Source organism: Corvus cornix, chromosome Z (genome assembly GCF_000738735.6).
Source record: "Corvus cornix cornix isolate S_Up_H32 chromosome Z, ASM73873v5, whole genome shotgun sequence".
In the NCBI taxonomy this organism is placed as follows: domain Eukaryota; kingdom Metazoa; phylum Chordata; class Aves; order Passeriformes; family Corvidae; genus Corvus; species Corvus cornix.
The window spans coordinates 58,733,686-58,753,449 of NC_046357.1; the positions used below are offsets into that span (position 1 = coordinate 58,733,686).

Below are 19,764 nucleotides of genomic sequence, written 5' to 3' on the forward strand. Positions count from 1 at the left end.
TTCATTGTTTGATGTTTAAAAACTCAAACAGAATCAAAGAAAATTTATTAAATTTCAGCCCCCAAATGAGATACTATTAGCTTTGAAAGTCAAGTTTAACTGCGATATTGATGATTCTCTTTTTTCTGTGACAAAATTCACAAGGGAAATCCCTATGTCAAAGTACAAAAGCAGATTGCTAATACTAGGGGGAAAAAAACAATGTATAAGCAATGTAGGTATAATATATACACACAATACAGACAGGAGAATTCCTTTTAACCCTATTAGTTTCAAACTCTCTACTTCAGTATTGGGGTCTGACACTCACTGAACAGCAAAATATAAACCATATTTTTTAAATGGCTGCATTGTGGTAAACAAATGCCATTAATACCACTGCATCAGAAAAGTATGTATTAGCTTCTTAAAGAGTATGATTTTTGATATGAGGATTCACAATTAAAAAAACAAACGCAACATTTTTTTGTGTTTGTAAATACTTAGATTGTAGAGAGTACATCTCATTATCAGTATGCATACTGAGAAACTGAAAATTAAGGCAGATTTTTCCTTTGAAAAATACTCATGAGGGTTCAGGAAAAATTGTAAGAATAAAAGACTGGGTGTATACTGTACAAATATCACTATATTGTTTCACTAGAAGTGAAAAACATTCCAAGTTGCCTACCAATTCAAGGACTGGAAAGCTATAATGGCCGTGCCTGCATGCAATCATGTTGGATTTTCTGTATGAAATCTTAGTAAAGAACTAATTTAATAACTTCCATCTATTGGCTTTTTGAGATCCAGAAACAAAATGACAGGAGTTGGGAAACTGTATTTTTTCCTCATTCTCTAATGAAGTAAAAACAATACACACATACAAACTTACATTAAAGAAGCATGAGACAAAGATAAAATGGGTAATTTCATTTTTTTTTTAAAAGAGGGTTTTTCTGCAAGGTCAACAGGCAGAAGAACCACCCTATGCAGTTAAGCTTTAAAATGCGATTTTCAGAGCTTTTTTGTATTTAATGACATTTTCTTTCCTCCATATGAAATATAAAGCAGGACCACATAGTCGGAAAGGTCTCCCTAAGCTAGAGAGCTTAATGTTAAAATCTAAACCAACTATTCAGCTGATCAGGCTTATTGCAATGATTAAAAATGTCTAAACCTGGTTTCACTTCCCTGTACTCTAAAATTAATATAGAGAAAAAATATATAAATTTATATTTATCCACTGCTAGTGAAGGTTTTGGCCATTTCTGATTTTGGTAAACATAATTTTAGCTGATACTGTGAAAAGTTGCAAGAATGATTTTATACAGAGTATAGTTAAGTACTGTGACAGTATGCTTCTAAATATGATCATTAGATTTTTCAGTTTAGACATATATAAATACTATCTGAAAACAGGCAAAATCACAAATGGATCCACACAACTCTACTACAATACTCACAGCATTTTAAAATAAAGAAGAGTGACTTATGACAGTGTTTAACTTTTTAATTAATTAAGAGAGCAACAAAGAAGACAACACTATAGCCACTCAATTTAAAATCAATAAAGTACTCATTAATTCAGATCAAAGCTGAAACTGAATAATAAACTGAAGTTACATTATTGACCGAACCAAGCTGTAGAATTTGATGGGCTAATTCTACATGTCCAAAAATGAACTTTAAAATTTTCTGCTGCTCAAGATAACAATAGTTTTGTCTACAGTCCACTGTGGTGCTCACTTCAGTTTTTCCATGCACAGTTTGATGCGGTATGTCCAGTTATGCCAATAGAGACAGTACTGAATGTTAGCAAGTTGTAAATGGTAGAAGAATGTGCTTCCTAATGTCTTTTCCCAGTTGCTATCTGACTGGTACAACAAACCCGAGATTTTAGTTTCTATTTTGTTCCTAAATCAATGCTTTCTTATGGTGAAAAGAAAATAAAAATTATTTATGGATATAAACTTCACAATGTAAGCTATATATCAGAACATTTTATAAGTTCAAAGTTCATCAACTCTGCATTTAAAACATACTGATTTTTGGGCTTATTTTACTTTCATTTCCTACTACTTTTTTAATAGCATATTATCTGCAATTTAAAGAGCAGAACAAGATCTACAGTGATTTGGCCACAAGTGAATGAAAAACAGTGATTTAACCTGTTTGTCTTTGAGATGACCATATTGCTGATTTAACAGAAGCTGCAAATACAGAAATCATTCTAAAAGAGTACAAGCAAAATGGTTTCTACCACACTGCTGTGTGTTCTGCATGTGACATGCAATAGGCAAAAATGAGTTTACAACTTTTTGAAAGAAGAAAGAAGTTTGAATGCAAACCACATCTTAGTCTTAACCACAGTCTTGCAAGCATGTGGCCGATTTAGAGGCATAGTGTCTGTACCTCCAGGGCAACCCGCAGGGTGGGGCCATATTACACAAGTTAAGAACATGCACATCTGCTGGACACTGTCCTTCGCCATGGGAAGCAATTTAACAGAAGTAAGTTACATAGTAACTGATTTCAATGGGCAAGTCTTTGTTATAGTGTTATACAAATGATCATAGAACTAAGAACACTAATAAAAAATTATATACATTGTTGGATAGAATTAAACCTTCATGAACACGTCCTAATTTTTTTTATGTTTAGTATGAATTGTTGATGTTTTCTTACTCTCTATTAAAAATACAAATGAATATACAGGAAGTTGCACCAACAATAATACTGATCTTGATAACAGTAGTTCTTCACGTAAGTTGCTGATACAGATTATTTTCCTCATGATACATTCATATACTGTGGACTCTGTAGAAAACTGTGATCAACCTAAATGTTATCCATTTAAGGGAATACAGACTCCAAATTTTTTGCAGCGGAATTTGCCACAAGTAATATCCAAAGAAGTACATCCCACAGCACCCTGTCAGATCAAAGAGTCAATCTGTTAATATTGGTTGGTCTTAACACCAGAGTCTGAGTCTGCTCTGAAAGTAAGGAAATTACTACAAGAAGTGTATATTCATCTTATTGAATGAGGGCCTATATAATTTTAGATACAATATTTTCCAACAGGATGTTTCAGTGATCAAGGATTAGTCCAGAAGTAAAGAAACTGCATGTGACAAGACTGCATATCTTAAACTGAAGGCACTTTAAATCAAACGTCTAAAAACTGGAAAACTATAGCCACAATTAGAGAGAGAATGAGGTGAGGAATGATATTTGGAACCAAATTAGTCAATTGAACTGCAAAAACACCCCATCAAACCTTTTTTTTTTTCCCCCAAGAAGGATAAAAATCAAACTACACCAAATCAGAATGTATTTTGCTTAGACAAGCGTGTGTTATAGGAGGGAAAGGGAAAAGAGATACATGGTACAGTTGAAAGGATACTTACTACATGGCCATCACAGTTAGGTTTGAGTAGTCATTAAAAGCCATCCCATCATTGCACGCTCATTCATCAAAAGAAGAAATACATCCTCAAATCCAAGGGTCTGACTTTAGTTGATAGTGGAGGTTTAAATAGCATTTTGACATACCTTACTGTAGGTAGCCATACATTATCGCAATTAGTTAGACAGAATATTTACCTCAATAGAATAACTACTGAAAATTTCTGTATTAGCATACAGATTCAGTGACTATCCTTTCTGATTACCGCCATACAAATCTGTATTTAATTACGAAACAAGCCATTTCACAGGTGGTTTCTAAGAGAACATTAATTACTGCATAACAGTATTTGTGTAAGGAGACATTTCTCATAAAACTGATGTTTTGGGTGTGCTTGGCTTTTTTTTTTCAGCTTTTTTTTTTTCCCTTCAAGACTAGTCAAGATTATGGAAATTAATTTTCAGAGCTGAGTACCATCCCAGAATTACCTCTAAGATTAATTCATGCTTTCTCATATTACTACATACACAGACTACATGGTCTGTTGAATAAGATCTGATCCTGAGTTGGTTTTTTGCAAATGTTGACCATGGCACCTAAGCTTCTCTGTAGCTGCAAGATGGGTACTATAATACAACCCCTATGAAAAGATTTCAGTGACCTTGGGCTGAAAACAAACCTATGTCTGGAGAAAATAACAGTTAATGTATCCAATAATTCCACAATTCTCTGAACAAGGATTTCTCCTTACTGAAGGCAAACTATACACTATTTAGCCTTTAAAAAAAAAAACAAACTAACTAAAAGAAAACCCACCTCAACCAACAGATACAAAACAATCCACCCCCCAAAAAAACCAAAAAAACACCCTAAAACCAACAAAGAAAACCAAAAGACGAAGACAAATGCATCCTGAAATTAGTTATTTTGAGATGTCGAAACTGAAAACAGTTAAACACATGGATATGACATTCGGCAATGTCTTATCTTTACTTTGTGAAGGTTTTTAAATCCCTCTTGAGCTGGAGTACCATTTTTAGCTTGGCTAGGTCAGAATGACACTGAACAATATGAGTGATGACACACTAGACAGCTATATGGACAGAGTTGTCATCAGCAAGCCAGCTGTGCTAACACCTGTATGTCCTGCACAACTGATCTTTAGGAACATGGATCAAGAAAGTCAGATTACTAGGAGGGGAAACAAAAGTCATTCATCACACACTGAAATTAAGAAGCACTCATTTGAGATGCAGGAGGAGAAAAAGTAATGTTTTTACTGCATTTTTTTCTTACCACAGAGAAATAATAACTGGTTTCCTACTATAAATTTATTCCAGGAGTTACTTAGAATTTTAACAAACTAATTGGGTTTTCTTTGTGATTTTTTTGCATGTACACATAACTCACTGTTTCAACAGGCTTGTGATAGGGCCACTTGAGAACAACCGAGGACCACAGTGATGCACAGACTTTGAGCACACACGCAAGCAGGCTTCACCCTTAATATTAATGTGTCTAACACACAGAAAAACCATATTGGGAGCTTCATTAGGCTAAGCAAAAAAAATTAAGTTGAGATCTCTAAAACAAGGGTTATTAAATCATTATTGAGATAACTAAATAATATGATGGACTGTAGATCCCAGTTAACTGAGAGAAATGTGGCTAAAAAGTGTACCTAAATGTGACAGGTCATATCTACTGGAGTATGACTGAGGCAGCTAACTTAAGACTCATAACTGTTCTCTTCTTCCAGGACCTGATCAATTTGTGGTCTCCTTGCTGCAACTAACAATTATTGCCACTTATACTGAGTGTTTTTACTGATGTAGTCACTTGTATACAGACTTAAACCTATTGTAAATTAATTCCTTGCAGGCCATAAAACTGTCATCATAAGGAAATGCATTTGATTGTTATGGACCACATCAGAAATAACAATCTACTGCTAAAACCTTACTAATTCTCACGTATTCAGTGACCTCACCCCATCTCCAGCTGCTTTGTGCTGTATTATAAAAAGCCAAACCATTAAATTAGATAAAGAAAGATAATTCTGTCTTTATATTTTTTACAAACATATAATTGGATGGGTGATACAGTGTTCATATTTTTTTTCAACTGATAGAACCATGGGACCCTGTTGGGGTTTTAGTTTAGTCTTAGGTTTTTTTCCTGTTAAAGGAATTTTCTCCCATATGCATGTTGCTAGGGGACAAATAGCTGTACTTAAGAAAGACAAAAAGGGAAGTGGGGCGGGCCTGGCTACTCCTTTGTCTACACCTGGGTGTGGGGGCAGTTCGCTCTGAGCGTCCGGAGAGAGAAGCTGCAGAGAAAGGAGCTGCTGCTTCTTTCTTTTTGGTCGTTCTTTCTTCCTGCTGGAAACAACGCCGGGACCCCAAAAGCCGCTTTCCCTGCCCTGCTGGAGACCGAGCTGTGGCTGCCCTGCTCCGCTGCTGCTTCGAGCTTTCGCTACGCTGTAGCCCTGCTCGCCCTGCCTGCCTGGGCCTCCGTGGGTTTTTCCCATCTGGATACATCTCGTCTGCCACCCGGGATTTGCGTTCGTCCCTGCCGTTCCAGCCTGCTGTTCCTGAGAGTCCGGGATCGGCTGCCCAGGGGTTTGTGAAGCCTTTGTTCCATCCCTTCCCGGGATCCCAGGGCGCCAGTGCCGCGTGTTTCCCGAGCTCGCTCCGGAGCGCCCCCTGCAGCCGCGGGGGGACCATCGCACCTGCCCTGCTCACCGGGAGCCGCCAGCGCCCCTGCCGGCTGCGAGCGGAACTGCACCCGAGGGGAAAGGGCCTGACAGCCGAGAAGGCTGGGACTGGGTTTGTGATTGCTGTTACTGCCAGAGTTGTTGTTGTTTTGTTTGTCTGGTTATATACATATATATATAGAGAGAGAGTAAAGAACTGTTATTCCTATTTCCCACATCTTTGCCTAAAGGCCCTTGATTTCAAAATATAATAACTTGGAGGGAAAAGGGGTTATATCTGCCACTTCAAAGGGGGCCTCTACCTTCCTTAGCAGACACCTGTCTTTCAAAACCGAGACAGACCCAGATCTCATAGTTTAGGGACATTTCAGAGGAGACAACAGGGGTGGCAGTGAGGCAGTGAAACACAACAGTGGAAGGATTTCAAGGCATGACTGCTGACAGGTCTGCATGGAAGTTGTTCTGCTAGCTAGCATATGAACCTTTGAATCAGCAGAAGTGAAGTGCACTACAGAAGTGGACAAAGAGTAATTTTTCTGACCAAGTGCCAGAAGGAAAAGAGCACACTGGATAGCTGCTTTGATCCCTGACCTGTCCCAAAGTGTCAGAATGAGTATGTTGCTAACTGGTATTGAGAAAAACAGTGTGTACATTTTATTTTATTAACCTGCTTAAACAGCCGAATCCTAAGAGCCAGGACAGGCTGAAAACTATGATAGAATAAGCTTGTCTAGTTTTTAATAGTTAAGAGTACAAGGAGAGACAAACAATTTTCTGTCACTGTGAAGGCTGGCTCGCTGGAATGACTTTTGCATGGTGGCATGTAGCAGAGGCTAAACATAGAGAACAGGGATTTAGGCAGGCTGAAAAGGAGGCAGCTATAGTAGTGTACCAAGTGCAGCCTCTGTGAGGACAGATGAGTGCAGGACAAAGCTGGTTCCGGATACCTCTGGTTCCACACTCACGACAGGTCACAGCTAAGCCCCATTGCCCTGCTGGTAGCACCTCTGTGAAAATGAATTTAAGAACGGAAAAAACCCACCACACAGGGAGAGAAGGAAGAAAAAGACTGAACATCAAAGTCAGAGAAGAAGTGTAGAAGAAATGCTTGAGGCACTGGATTAGGTATTTCCCTGTAGCCCAGAGAGAGGACTATTCTGGAGCACATGTCCACATCATATTCCATGAAGGATCCCATGCCAGAGCAGGTGGATGATTCCTGAAGGAATTGAAGGCCATGGAAAGTCCACACTGAAGCAGATATTCTTGAAGGATGGCAGCCCACATGGAGAGCCCACAGTGATGCAGGGAAACAGCATGAGGAGCGTTGCTGTGGACTGACTGCAAGCCCCTGTGCCTCACAGCATGAGCAAAGGAGTCACAAGTGAAGCTGAGATTAAAAGGTAGGATAATGTTTCTAACTCTCCAAATCTACTTCAAAAATAAATTCAAATAATTTCCTTAAGTCAACTGTTTTACCTGTGATAATAACTACTATGCAATGTCTCTATCTAGATCTCAACACATGAATTTTCTCATCCTGTTTTGTCCCCCTGTCCTGCTGAGGGGAATAAGAGAGTATCTGGGTGGGCATCAGGCTGCTGGCCAAGGCTAACCCACTACAAACACTCCAACTGAGGAGCAATACAAGGGAAAGGCTGACAATTTTAGCAGAGATAGTGTAAAATGATTTCTTCCTCTGATGGGACTACAGGACCATAGAATCACAGAATATTCTGAGTTGGAAAGGACCCACAAAGATCATCAAGTCCACTCTTAAATGAATGGCCCATAAAGGGATAGAACCCACAACCTTGGCATTATTACCTATATATATATATAGGTAATATATATAACTAATATATATATATATATAACTAATAGATAATGTTAAAGAATCTAGTTATAGAAAATGAATAGATCTAATGTCTCTTGCACTGTTTATACAAGCAGAATATTAAGAAGTAGAGAAGAAATTAGTAATGGAATACAGTTTATCAGCAAGCATAACAAGGGTCTATTTATAACAAAAATAAGCTCAACTTTTCGAGGGGAAAGTGTTTCAAGAAATAACTTATTTTTCATACATAAATAAAGGACTGCCCATGGGTTTAAAAATGACATGTTCTTAAATGTTTTTTCTTTTTATAAGAAGACTTTTTAAGAAAACTCTTTATGTTTGAATGTCAAGTAGATGGAATTTCCTTTCAGAACTCTTTCAGAAAAATTTTATTTATTTCTGTTGCTGTCGTTTTGCTATTACCGTTTTGTAATCTTCAGTATTTTGAGAATAAAACTGAAACAAACCATAATCCTCTTGAGGTCTCTGTTTGCCCTTGGTGATATTCTATTTTGGTTTTTTTAATTTGTTAAAACATCCACTTTGCATTTAGGTATTTGTCCATAATATTTAGATGGTGTAAGATGAAGAAAAGTTCTCTTATTTTATCAGGAACTTTTGTGGAAATAATTCAGCTCCAGGAGTAGGATAAAGATTGCTAATGTGACAAGACCCAGGAAAAGACAAAAAATAACCTTCAACAGAACATCTTGTAATTTATGAAGGACACAGAACTAGTTGCTAAAAATATTTTCACTCTTAGCATATCCAGTGCTCAAGCTCTTCAACAGTTATGCTTCATAAATATTCATGAAGATTAAAAAGGTAGTTCTGCAATGGTCTTGAAAGAATCATTCTGGGCACAAGCATGCTTCGGCAAAGTCAAATGTATGATACTAGATGTTCCATCCAGTCACCGTGTGGGGCAGAAAGTGGTGTAAATGATCCCCAGTCTAGCGGTATATTAGAAGCATGCACAGAGATTGTCTCCTTCGGCTCTGATTTCTCTTACTTTGTTTGCTGAATGTCACACCCCGGTATACCCAAAGGCAGATGATCTAGTACCTACATTGCTGACTTCTGGAATTCTTGTAGGGATAGAGTACAGACAGGAATGAGGCCACTTTAACGGACCAGAGTATACTGTCTTATCCTGAGTCTAACTAAGATTACTAAGGATGTCTGTAAAATCCCTCTGAGATCTATAGGTAAAAATTTAGCATTATGCATTAATAATACAGATTTTGAAGTGATGCAGTGGAATTTTGTGGATATTTGCTCGTGAATACATCAACACAGAAATATCAAAACCTTCAATTTCAAACTCCCGTAAGTACAACTGCAGTTAATAGTAGTACTAGTCCAGCTTCAGATGATTCTGAACTTTAACCATTTTCTTTTCTTAAAATGAAAGTAATTCCCAGAATTTCTAGTGGAGTAAGATAGGCTTATGGTTCCTTTACTAGTACTTAATCCACTTCTTCACATTCTGATTGTTCACTGAGTGAGAAACCCTTTAAAAATAACAGTGTAAACTTTATAGTTTACACACAAGCCATGTTCACTAATGCTAGGTAATTAGTTACCATTATGATGTAGGGTTTACATTTCAGATATTTCCCAAACAAAATCAATAACTTACCTCTGTTCTTCTAGGAGAAATGGTACATCAAATTATGAATGATTTACAATTAATTTTTTTTAGTTCCTCCTGAAAGGAGCATCCTGACGTTTCTAATTCTTATGTTTTCCTCATTCTTTAGGTTGACAAACCAGAAAGGATAAATTATTTTGCTACTCACTAATGTGCTATGTGGGCCGAAGAACTATGTACACCAAAAATTAAGAAGCAATATGGTAACTAAAATTTTCAAAAAATAGATGGCTGTTTCTCAATCAATTCACTGCATCAGGTTAATCATTACTAAGCATGTGACCTTCTCTATAGCCTTTCCCCAAACACTTCAATCTTTGTGCATTGCTTTCAAAACCAAAATGTAACCTTGCAATCCAGAACAACAAATTCTGAATGCCAAGGACATTACACGTACCTCTTACTGAAAAAACGCAACACTTTCTGCATGACATTAATTTTCAAGCTTAAAAGAAGCCAGTAGGAAAAACGTGGGAGCAAAAAGAAAGACAGTCTCTACCAGCACAGTTTGCTGCAGCTAAAATACACAGTTTTAGGTTCTGTCACTTTCTTGAACATTAAAGGAAAGAAAGACTTGAAAAAAGTATCTGAAAATTAAATTAGTTTTGGTGAACACAAAAACCAAAATGAAGAATAGATTCCCATGTTGCTGTGAATTCAAGATGTGATAAGGGAAATTAACACTCCAAGGTAATAAAAACACTTACTTTGCTCTGTGTTGCTCTAGACTGAAAACAGTTAAGACAGCAATCAACAGCTAGAGCTACAGTTAAAACCAGTCCTTTCACCTAAATAATTAATATATAAAGCTTTGTTGGAATTTCAAATGATGCTATACCAGGGCAAAATAGTGCAAGTCACAGAGACTACTTAAGATTATTACTCAATTTAAAAAATGTCCTCAAAAAATATCATGAAGCTTCTGACTGCAGGTTACAACTTACTCTTTTCCTTATTTTTTTATCATATATCAAAGACTAAAGTAGCATGCACAAAGCCATATGTTTTATGGCCACCATGTATGTAACATCACCAAATGACCTCTGACTTACACAGCAGATTTAACTCCACAGAAATTGTCAGCTGTTTGGATGTTCAATAGTCTTCACTTGGTAACCAGAAATAGTGCTCTCAGTGATTAAGGGAAGGAAAGTGGATTTTGTAGTAAGTTTTATATTAAAAATAAGAAGTTTGTGTACTATAAAATTTTATTTTATTTCACTAAAAATGAATAGTTTTTTAGGATAAAAGAAGTTGAAAGTGGAAACAAACTCTAAGGAAAGGAAGCCACTTTAGAATTTCTACTCCTCTCCTTCCCTGAGCAAAAGCAGTGGTAAAACTTTGATATGTTTAGAATTACAAATCAGAGGAATCACTTTAAATTCTTACCTTATGCAGAGTGTCTTCCACAGATTTCATATGACTAATGATCAATTCTTTATCTCTATTACAAGAGAAAAAAAGAGGTAGATCATAGAACTGAAACTCAACTGATTTAGAAATTAATTTTCTGCTACTTTTTAGCTATCATGTCTTTTCAAATAATTGTTGGTAACTCTTAAGTATTATGTTTTTGTCTCTCCTTTTTATATCCCCAATGCAAACTTTAAGAAATAGTTTATGTACCACTATTTGGCATGTTTCTATATGAAATTTGCTTTTGTTGTGGACTACCAATTAAACTAGCTGTAATTATGGGCATATTAATGAACAACTATTGTGTTCTTGGAGAGTTTTAGATATAAAGGGCATATTGAATGGAGTCTTCTAGCAGGAAGAGAGTGCGTTCTCATACGTTGCCCAAAAAAGTCCAGCCAAGGATCCTATCCTTACAATAGGGAGGTTTGGAGAATGAAACAATTCTCTAATGCCCTTTTGTAGATTAGGGCTTCAGTAAGAAAGACAGCTTTCATCAGTTATGCTGTCATGAAGAACCTTGGCCTCAACTCACGACTGACAGAAATAGAACTGAAGTTGCATAATACCGTATGACTAAGGAGAAAGGACAGCATGACCAACAAAACAACATAGGAAGTAAAAAGGAATCCATGCCAGAAAAGCAGTGTAGTGGTTTAGTTCTCTTCTATTAGCCTCTGTGGGATAAGGATCAGAAGAAATTACACCTAATAATACACCTTAGTATTTCAGGACTGTCTTTTATTTTGCCAGCTATGTGTATATTTGGTTTGAGCTTTTACAATACCTAAACCAGAATTCACAGAATCAGTATAATTTAGGTTGGAAAAGACCTGTAAGATCACTGAGTCCCACCATTATCCCAGCACTGCCAAGCCCACCACCAAACTGTGTCCCCAAGGTCCTCATCTACACATCTTTTAAATACCTCCAGACTCCACAACTTCCCTGGGCAGCCTGTTCCAATGCCTGACAATCCTCTCAGGGAAGAATTTTTTCCTAATATCCAATATAAACCTCTCTTGACACAATCAGAGGCCATTTCCTCTTGTCCTATCACTTTTTACTTGGGAGAACAGACGAAGCCCCACTTCACTACAACCTCCTTTCAGGTAGCTATAGAGAGCAATAAGGTCTTCTCTCAGCCTCTTTTTCTCCAGTCAAAATCATGGCATTCTTCCCCATGGAATCAATGCTGCTTTGTCCTTTCTTGATTCATATTATCTTAACAGAAAATACAGGAAGGTGGCCAGAAGTGTAGAACTGGCTTTTACACTTCTAATAAGGCCACACAGAATTTTCTTTTTTCAGGATCCTGCCTTTCTTTGGACTAGATTGACAGGGTACTTGGTTGTTGGCTGGGGTTAAACCACAATACAGAGAAATTACCAAAAGCCTACTGAATTTTTGTCAGGTTCACTGTTTCAGACACTTTTATTAATATTGCTTCTTACTCAGGAGGAAAGTGGAAAGAACTGTTGGCCGCCACTAAAAGAAAATCAAGACAGCCATTCTCAGAACAAGCTAGACATCTTACTGTCTTTTAAAGCTCCACAAAAATTTAGGGAAGAAATTGAAAGACACCCATGCATTGCTTACAATCACCTAGGTCATGGAATAGATATTAAAATAAGATTTTCTGGATAAGACCAAAGTCTATTTACTTTGCTTACATGTTCCAAAGGAAAAAAAAGACACTTGCACTTGTTATGAAGAGTTGGTAGAACAATGACTGGTTTGGGAATTTTCACAATAGAAAAACCTTTTCTAAATACAAGGATGGCCATAGGGAACAATCCTTACTGGAGTGCATAATATAGGTTGGGCTAGGGTGAAAAGGGGAAAGCTTTTGAGAACAAATCCTTCTTCGGGTCATAATCTGCTTTGATACATTTATACCAAATATATTGTCATTTTAATTAGCTTGTTAAATATATCACTATATTAATTACATTCTTTTGCTGGCGCATAAACCCCTTAAAGCTTCTAAACTATTGTTCTTCAGAGGTCAAATATACTCCAGGTATAATGAGAAATTTTAATTTTAAATTGAACTTTTTTAAAATCTAGGCCATGAACCAATAATATTCAAAGTGCATACTACTGTAACAGAAATAGATTAAAAAGTCTGAAAGGATTTATAATTTATCTGACTATATAACTCTAAAAGGTTAGTAATAATCTCATTCAAGTCAATGGAACAGCTTTTGACTACCAATATTTTCAAAAATGCTCCCTGAACATTTCCTTCCACTCTTCAAGTTATAGTACAAAAAGGCACAGGGTTTACATCTAAATCCAAAACTTTCTGAAATCAGCAGAAATATCTATAGTATTCCACAGATAAGACTAGGTCCAAAATGGGTTTCAGCCCCTTTAGAACAAACAATCATTTTTTAAGTAAACAGAATGTGAAGGATCTACCAAAGAGGTGTTGTCAAATCAGTAAGGTAATTGGCAGACAAAATGCTTATGCTATTTCAGGACCAAGAATTTGTAGCACTATTATGGGATAACTACAGAAAATGTAACATGTAGTATCTTCAACTAACAGTTTTCTTTTTCGAAGACTATCACTGAATTTCAAAGAGAGGCAGATGTACTTTTGTTTTCTAGCATTACATTAGCGAAGGCTAAAACCCTGTGCATGAAAGTAAGAATTGATCTTTTGTCTGTTTTAAGTGATCTCCCCAAGGTCCCAGTGCTCACTTCGCTGCCGTGCAGAGGGCACTCTCTGCATCACGGATGCTCTCGCTCAGTCGACGCTTGTCCTGCTCCAGCTGGGTAAGAAGTCTATTTTGCTGACGCAGAAATCGATCTCTTCTTCTCAGCTCCATCGTTGCCTCGGAGAGACTCTGCAAGCAGACAGAAAGCAGAGTTACTTGTCAGCCCAAATAATTAACTTCAGTTTATGCCATAGGCTATTAAACAAGGTGGAAAACAGACTGACTGTGAAGTACATTTGGACCATTGCATACTAAGGTTTTATGAATTCTCTAGCAAAAACATTACTGACTCAGAACCTCCCAGTTTTTAGTATACTGACTGTGTACAACTATATTTATGAAATAAAATGATTTTTGGATCAAGCAGGGACATATAATAGGCTACAAGTGCTGTATTTACAAATACCAGATCTAAACATGAAGGTAATAATCAAGAGTACAGCTTAAAGAACAACAGAATATTGTCAAAACTTAATTTAAAATAAACATAAAAGAAAGGAATTCACAAAGAAAGGGAATAAACAAAGAAGCATTTATTTAATTATTCTGCACTGTTCAGAAATTTCAGTAAAATAAATAATTTCATATTCTCTGCTAGTGCATCAAGTACAATTTTGCTGCACTTCCTGCTAAGAATAGCTCACTATTTTATCATGCTTTCACTATTTTAAGATTAGTTTTCCAATATGCAAAATAGTATGTGTATTTTTACACATTTCTCTCTGGCTTAGAATTAACACAACATACTTTAATCAATTCAGATTAATCCAATAGATGAAAAATAGCACACAGGACTAATTAATACAGAACCTGGCTGGTTGTTTCTCCTTTCTGCTGGGATAAATCAATACATTTATAGACTGGAGTATTAATAATTTGATTGCATGATTTGTTAAATTTTACATTTTACTTACAGCTGTTAATTGCCTTTTTAGAAAGAAATTATAATAGGTGGTTATAAACATTCTTTCACAAATAGCGTATTTCCTGATATATTCTAAAACAATGCGGAAGAGAAGGCTGCATAGTTGCAAGACTGAGCTCTTGCACACTTTTTTTCAAAAATTTATGGGTATGTTTTCTGCTTAAATTCTAAGAATGCTCTGCATGATTTGTACTCATGAGTACTTGTCCTGGTCTGTGAAACATGGAGATGTATTATGCTGTGGATGAGTATGAAGAATAGTATATACAAAATGCTGATAAAAATTTGGAGGGCACTGAAAACTCAACTAATCTGAAGAAGTTTCAGACCTATCTAAGGGCCAGAGGCACTTCAAAAAGCATTACAATAGAGATAATTTCTATAAAATAGCAATGTATATCATAGGACTGCATAGTCCTGCAAAATAAACTGTAATCTGTGGACTGGCATAAGTTTTCTTCTAACATTCCTAAAGAGAAAAGGCAACCAGTTACTTCAATGGTGGTGTATTTTGAAGGTACAGCACCACTGCTTGAACTCTTGTTCAGGAATTTACAAAAGCTAGGTTGAAATTAATCACAACTATAAGAAAAAAAAATTTGAAGTTTATTTAAGAAACTCTAAACCCAGAAATGTTAATATTATTCTTGCTCAAATGACTGCAGGTAGAATAACTCTATTCTCACTCTTACGTCACTATTTTCAATAAACAATTGATATATTTCCCCTAAGAAAAGATAAACACACAGATATCATTCATGCACTGCACAAGGATATTCAAAACCAGAAGTCTTGCTTTCAAAAATTCTACCCTAAAGCCACTGGCAACTATCAAATCCCTGTCTGAACAGATGAATTTGTGAATTATCAGATTTTCAGAAATGTTATTTCCAAGAACCCAAATGCGGAATAGTATGAATAAAGGGATCCATCTCTAATTCAAAACCAAAGAGCATTATCTTCTTCCAATTATTGTGTTTACTGTTTGCTTTTAACACAGAGGAAAGAGTTCTGAAAACCAAGTCAAGTCACCCCCCACCCATATTCCCACCTTTGACAAACAGAATGTATTTGAACACAGAACAAGGTCTCTGTTATCAGTGTTTGGTCCAACCCAGTTTCCCACCTGATTGAAAAACCTAGTTTTAAGTCATTTGTGCAACTATTTTGATGTAAGACATTTTTTATGTAGATGTTCTTGAACCCATTTTAGCTCCAAGATCCTAGCAGTCTAAAAGAGTAGAGAAAGACAGGATAATAGGAACACTGTGCATATTTTTTTCATTTTTCTTACAGCTATCCTTCTGCAGGGGTCGAAGAGTTGTCTGCTCCTACATAAAGCTTTCATTACTGACCCAAAGTGAAAAGACCCACTAGTAAAAATCTGAGAGCTGCTAACTAATCTAGGTTACTCATTGCAAGCACATGCCTATTAATGAGGCAATAGCAGGGCCTAACTTTTTTAAGGGCATGGCCAGCAATCCACACTAGCTGGTGATGAAGCAATATAGAAATGGTTAAATCAAGTATCTCACTAAAGAGCTGCTCTATTATATTCAAAAATAAATCAAAATATTTATTTACAGAAATCTCCAAAGGATTCAGACTTTATCTAGTAGTAAGTATTGCAATATCTAAGCAAAATGGAAACTGATTTTAGCACTCCAAAAGCAGTTTTGGCAATTACTTGAAGCTTCTTGCTACTGTGGGTTAAAGTCAAGCCTTGGAAATGTTCAAATACAATGTGGTGTATTATAAAATAATGGCTGGTAAGCCTCTTTTTTTGCTTCTTCAGATTGATCTAATTAAAACCCTTGATAAACTTTATGGACTCTAATATTTCCAGCTGAGTGACTGAAACCAAGAGGGTGTGCCTCAAGGCAGCGAGGCAACAATGATAAGCAGCAGGTTAGCCACTAATTTCTCAGCTAGGGTAGATTGTGAAAGTGTGATGTTCTGATATCCAAGAAAGTGTTCAGGAGAGAATAGGATAAATCAAGTTTAATAACTCTGCTCCTAATTGTTCCCTCAATGCTCCACTCTAATTACTTGGAGAACTCTCCTGACTGTCACCTGATATTAAGTTGTTGGAGGCTGAGTGTGGAGCAGGGAGATAATCAATAAACATTTAGTGGGCAGAAGAATGAAGATCCCGTTAAGCAGTGGGAACCTGCAGCACCCAAAGCCCTTCTGCTCATGAGAAAACCTATGGGAGAGCCATAGTGATTGCAAAGCAATAATCCAAAGCACTGGTTTTAGGCTTTGAGGCCTTTAGGCAACAGTACATTTGAGAAAAAAAGGTTAACACGGTCACCCTAATTACAGCCCATTTTCACATTCTTCATATATAAGCAAAGACAAGCCAATTAGGTAGAAAGGAAGATAAGGGAAGTTTTATTTGTATACTAATTAAACCCCTGATGAAATTAAAGGAAAAACATACAGCTCTGTAATTGTGTCTGAGAAAGGTCACTTCAGGTTCAGTTATCAGAAAAGCACAGCCTTGAGATATTTCACTTAATCCACAATATAGCCCTTATTTTGCCCCCCAGGTCTTAGTATTTACAAAAATAAGAAAATTTCAAAACCTGATAATGCATTTATCTTGAAATGTTTTCTGTGGACAATTACAACTGTTAGAAAGTTGAGGCTAACTATGATAAGAAGAATGAAGGTTTTAAAAACCTAGTATGTTTGCACATAGTTCTGTGAAGATGCTGAGCTTTCACTTTCAAGTACAAGTGATTCTGAACCAACTTAGAAGCTAAACTCCGATTTATTAACATTCCGTAAAATGCCAGTTATCTGTCTTTCTCAGGCTTTCAGGCATTTGGGTGCTAATTCAGACATCACTGTGCTCCTTCCTCTCCAGTCTGCCAAAATCTCAGAGATCAGTTGAGTTTTCATCAGAATCGTTAGAAGGAGTTTCCATTAGAGACATTTAGATTTACACTTTTTTTCTCTCACAAATTAAGCATGAAAAAACATTTGTTAGAGAGAACAGCAAGCAATTGATAGCACTGAAGAAAAATCTCATTGGTTTGCTCCTGTTGGTTTGCTCCTTCCATAAGCTTCCTTTAACAAGTTTAGGTTTTGCAGTAAGGAATCTTTTTATTCAAAACCCATTACAAAAAGAAATCAAAGTTTAACGTTGTCATTCTTTACGCATAAAAAGGCACTCTATTCAAAAGATAACAGATGGACAATCACTCTAGATGAACAATGACAGCCACACAGTTTAAATTCATGCAAAGCATGTGTGACACATTTATACTGAGACTGTATTTTCCAAGATCAACTAAAGCTACATCAAACTGCTTAGTAAATTAGATTTAAATTACACAGACACAACACAGCAGTACAAAATATGCAAATGCTCTGCAGTATATGTATTATGAACTAATTTGTGAAATTTAAGATTTTCTCTTTCAGATGAAGTTTTATATGTATATTCTCTATTTAGATGCAAAATATTACTTTTTAAAAATACATTCTGAAAGCTGTCCTACACACATAACTAATAAAATTTCACAATGAAAAGAAGTATAGAAAGTTTAGCCAGCAGCCATTCCTTCACCAGTTGAAACACATTTCCCATTATCCTTGTTGGCAAACATAATGGTCTCTGAGTGCCCTTCATAAGTCTACAAGTAACCTAGAGAAGTCTGCAGTTTCAAATGGTTCAAATGCAAAACGTACAGCAAGTTACATTAATATTTAATGTTTACCATATTTTTAGTGTGCACCACTGCAATGCAAACCAAATACATCAGTTCAAACTATACAGCTGAAATTCCACAGGATGTTTTTTGAAAGGAATCTTTATTTATCAAGAAGAAATAAAAATAAACTTCTTCTATCAAAAGAGGGGATTAAAAATCTTAGGGAAAAAAGTTCTGAGACCAAAAAAAAAAATCATAACTGAGACTTCTCATCAATACTTAAAAAAACTCAAACATACCTAAAAAGTACATTGGGACCTATGTCAAGAAATAAGATGGATTTACACTTCCCAAATAGAAACTATCAAGATACTAGATTTGGATTCACTGTGTTTTTACAGTGTCTGAAGTAGTGTCTTAAAACAGTTTGAAAGGAACTCCACGTGGCTGATCTGTTCTTGCAAAGCAGAACTGTGGCTCACCACCCATGACATCCCTTCAAAAACAAATGCTTTCCTATGTCCTTCAAATTTCACTAGGAAAAGAAATATGACTGGTCAAAAGGACACTTGAATGAGCTGTATCTGCACTGCAGAAGAAAACAGTTATTTTTTCAACCTCTGCTACTGGACCTTCATCCTGACAACAGCAATCTTTACATATGCTGGCACTGAGAGAAAGAACATACCATATGACTCTTCTCTGACGTATTGTGATGTAGCATGGAAGCAGTTAAAAATAGTTTACAGATCTCAGTGTAGCTAACAAGCTGCAAAATGTTCTTCATGTCTTTTTAAGTGCCTTGTGTAATGAGGTCACATAGCATGAGTGGGTCTACTAAGCAAAAGAAATATCAACCAGCACAATCATTTTAATAAACAACCAACAAAATACTCGTGAATAAAGACATACTTGCAGACATATTTTCACATTTCTAACACAATGTCAAATACAATTGATTGTGATTGTTTTATATGGAAAACCCTCATAATATTGGAGTACAAACTATGGTTTATCCAAATCAGTATCAAAATGTTCTCAAATATTTAAAGACAATTATGAGTTAAATTACAGTACATGTAGCTCTAAAAACAATTGTGATATACAGCTGCTGTACAAGATCTAGAGCATGAGTATTAAGAAACATTTAAATGAAATTTTATTTTAGAGTCATTCAATAGATGGGATAGGGAAAATGCCCACATTTTCATTTTGCAAGAAATTTTTCTTACAAAAGTTACTTGAAATTTGAGGGACTCATGTCATGAAAGCAAATTACATTCATTACCTATGTACGTGTAGACAACAGTTCATTTATTGACAGAAACATAGCCCTTAGACATCCAAGCAAGTTTAGGTACCTCAAACAGCTCACCTGCAGTGATTCAGGCTGGATTACAGTGCCTCAAAGACTTACAGCTACGTTTAACATCT

General features: G+C 36.1%; 1 protein-coding gene across 2 annotated transcripts in view; it reads right to left on the reverse strand.

Annotated features, from left to right (window-relative positions):
- The window catches only part of CCDC171 (coiled-coil domain containing 171), a 158,950-nt gene that overhangs the window by 45,288 nt on the left and 93,898 nt on the right, over window positions 1-19,764 (reverse strand). For both annotated transcript variants that reach the window (XM_010392976.3, XM_010392975.4), the window contains exons 21-22: window positions 13,727-13,872; window positions 10,991-11,045 (exon numbers count right to left, since the gene is read on the reverse strand). In XM_010392976.3, coding sequence (XP_010391278.2) covers window positions 10,991-11,045; window positions 13,727-13,872 — 201 coding nt within the window. The remainder of the gene's footprint in view (window positions 1-10,990; window positions 11,046-13,726; window positions 13,873-19,764) is intronic.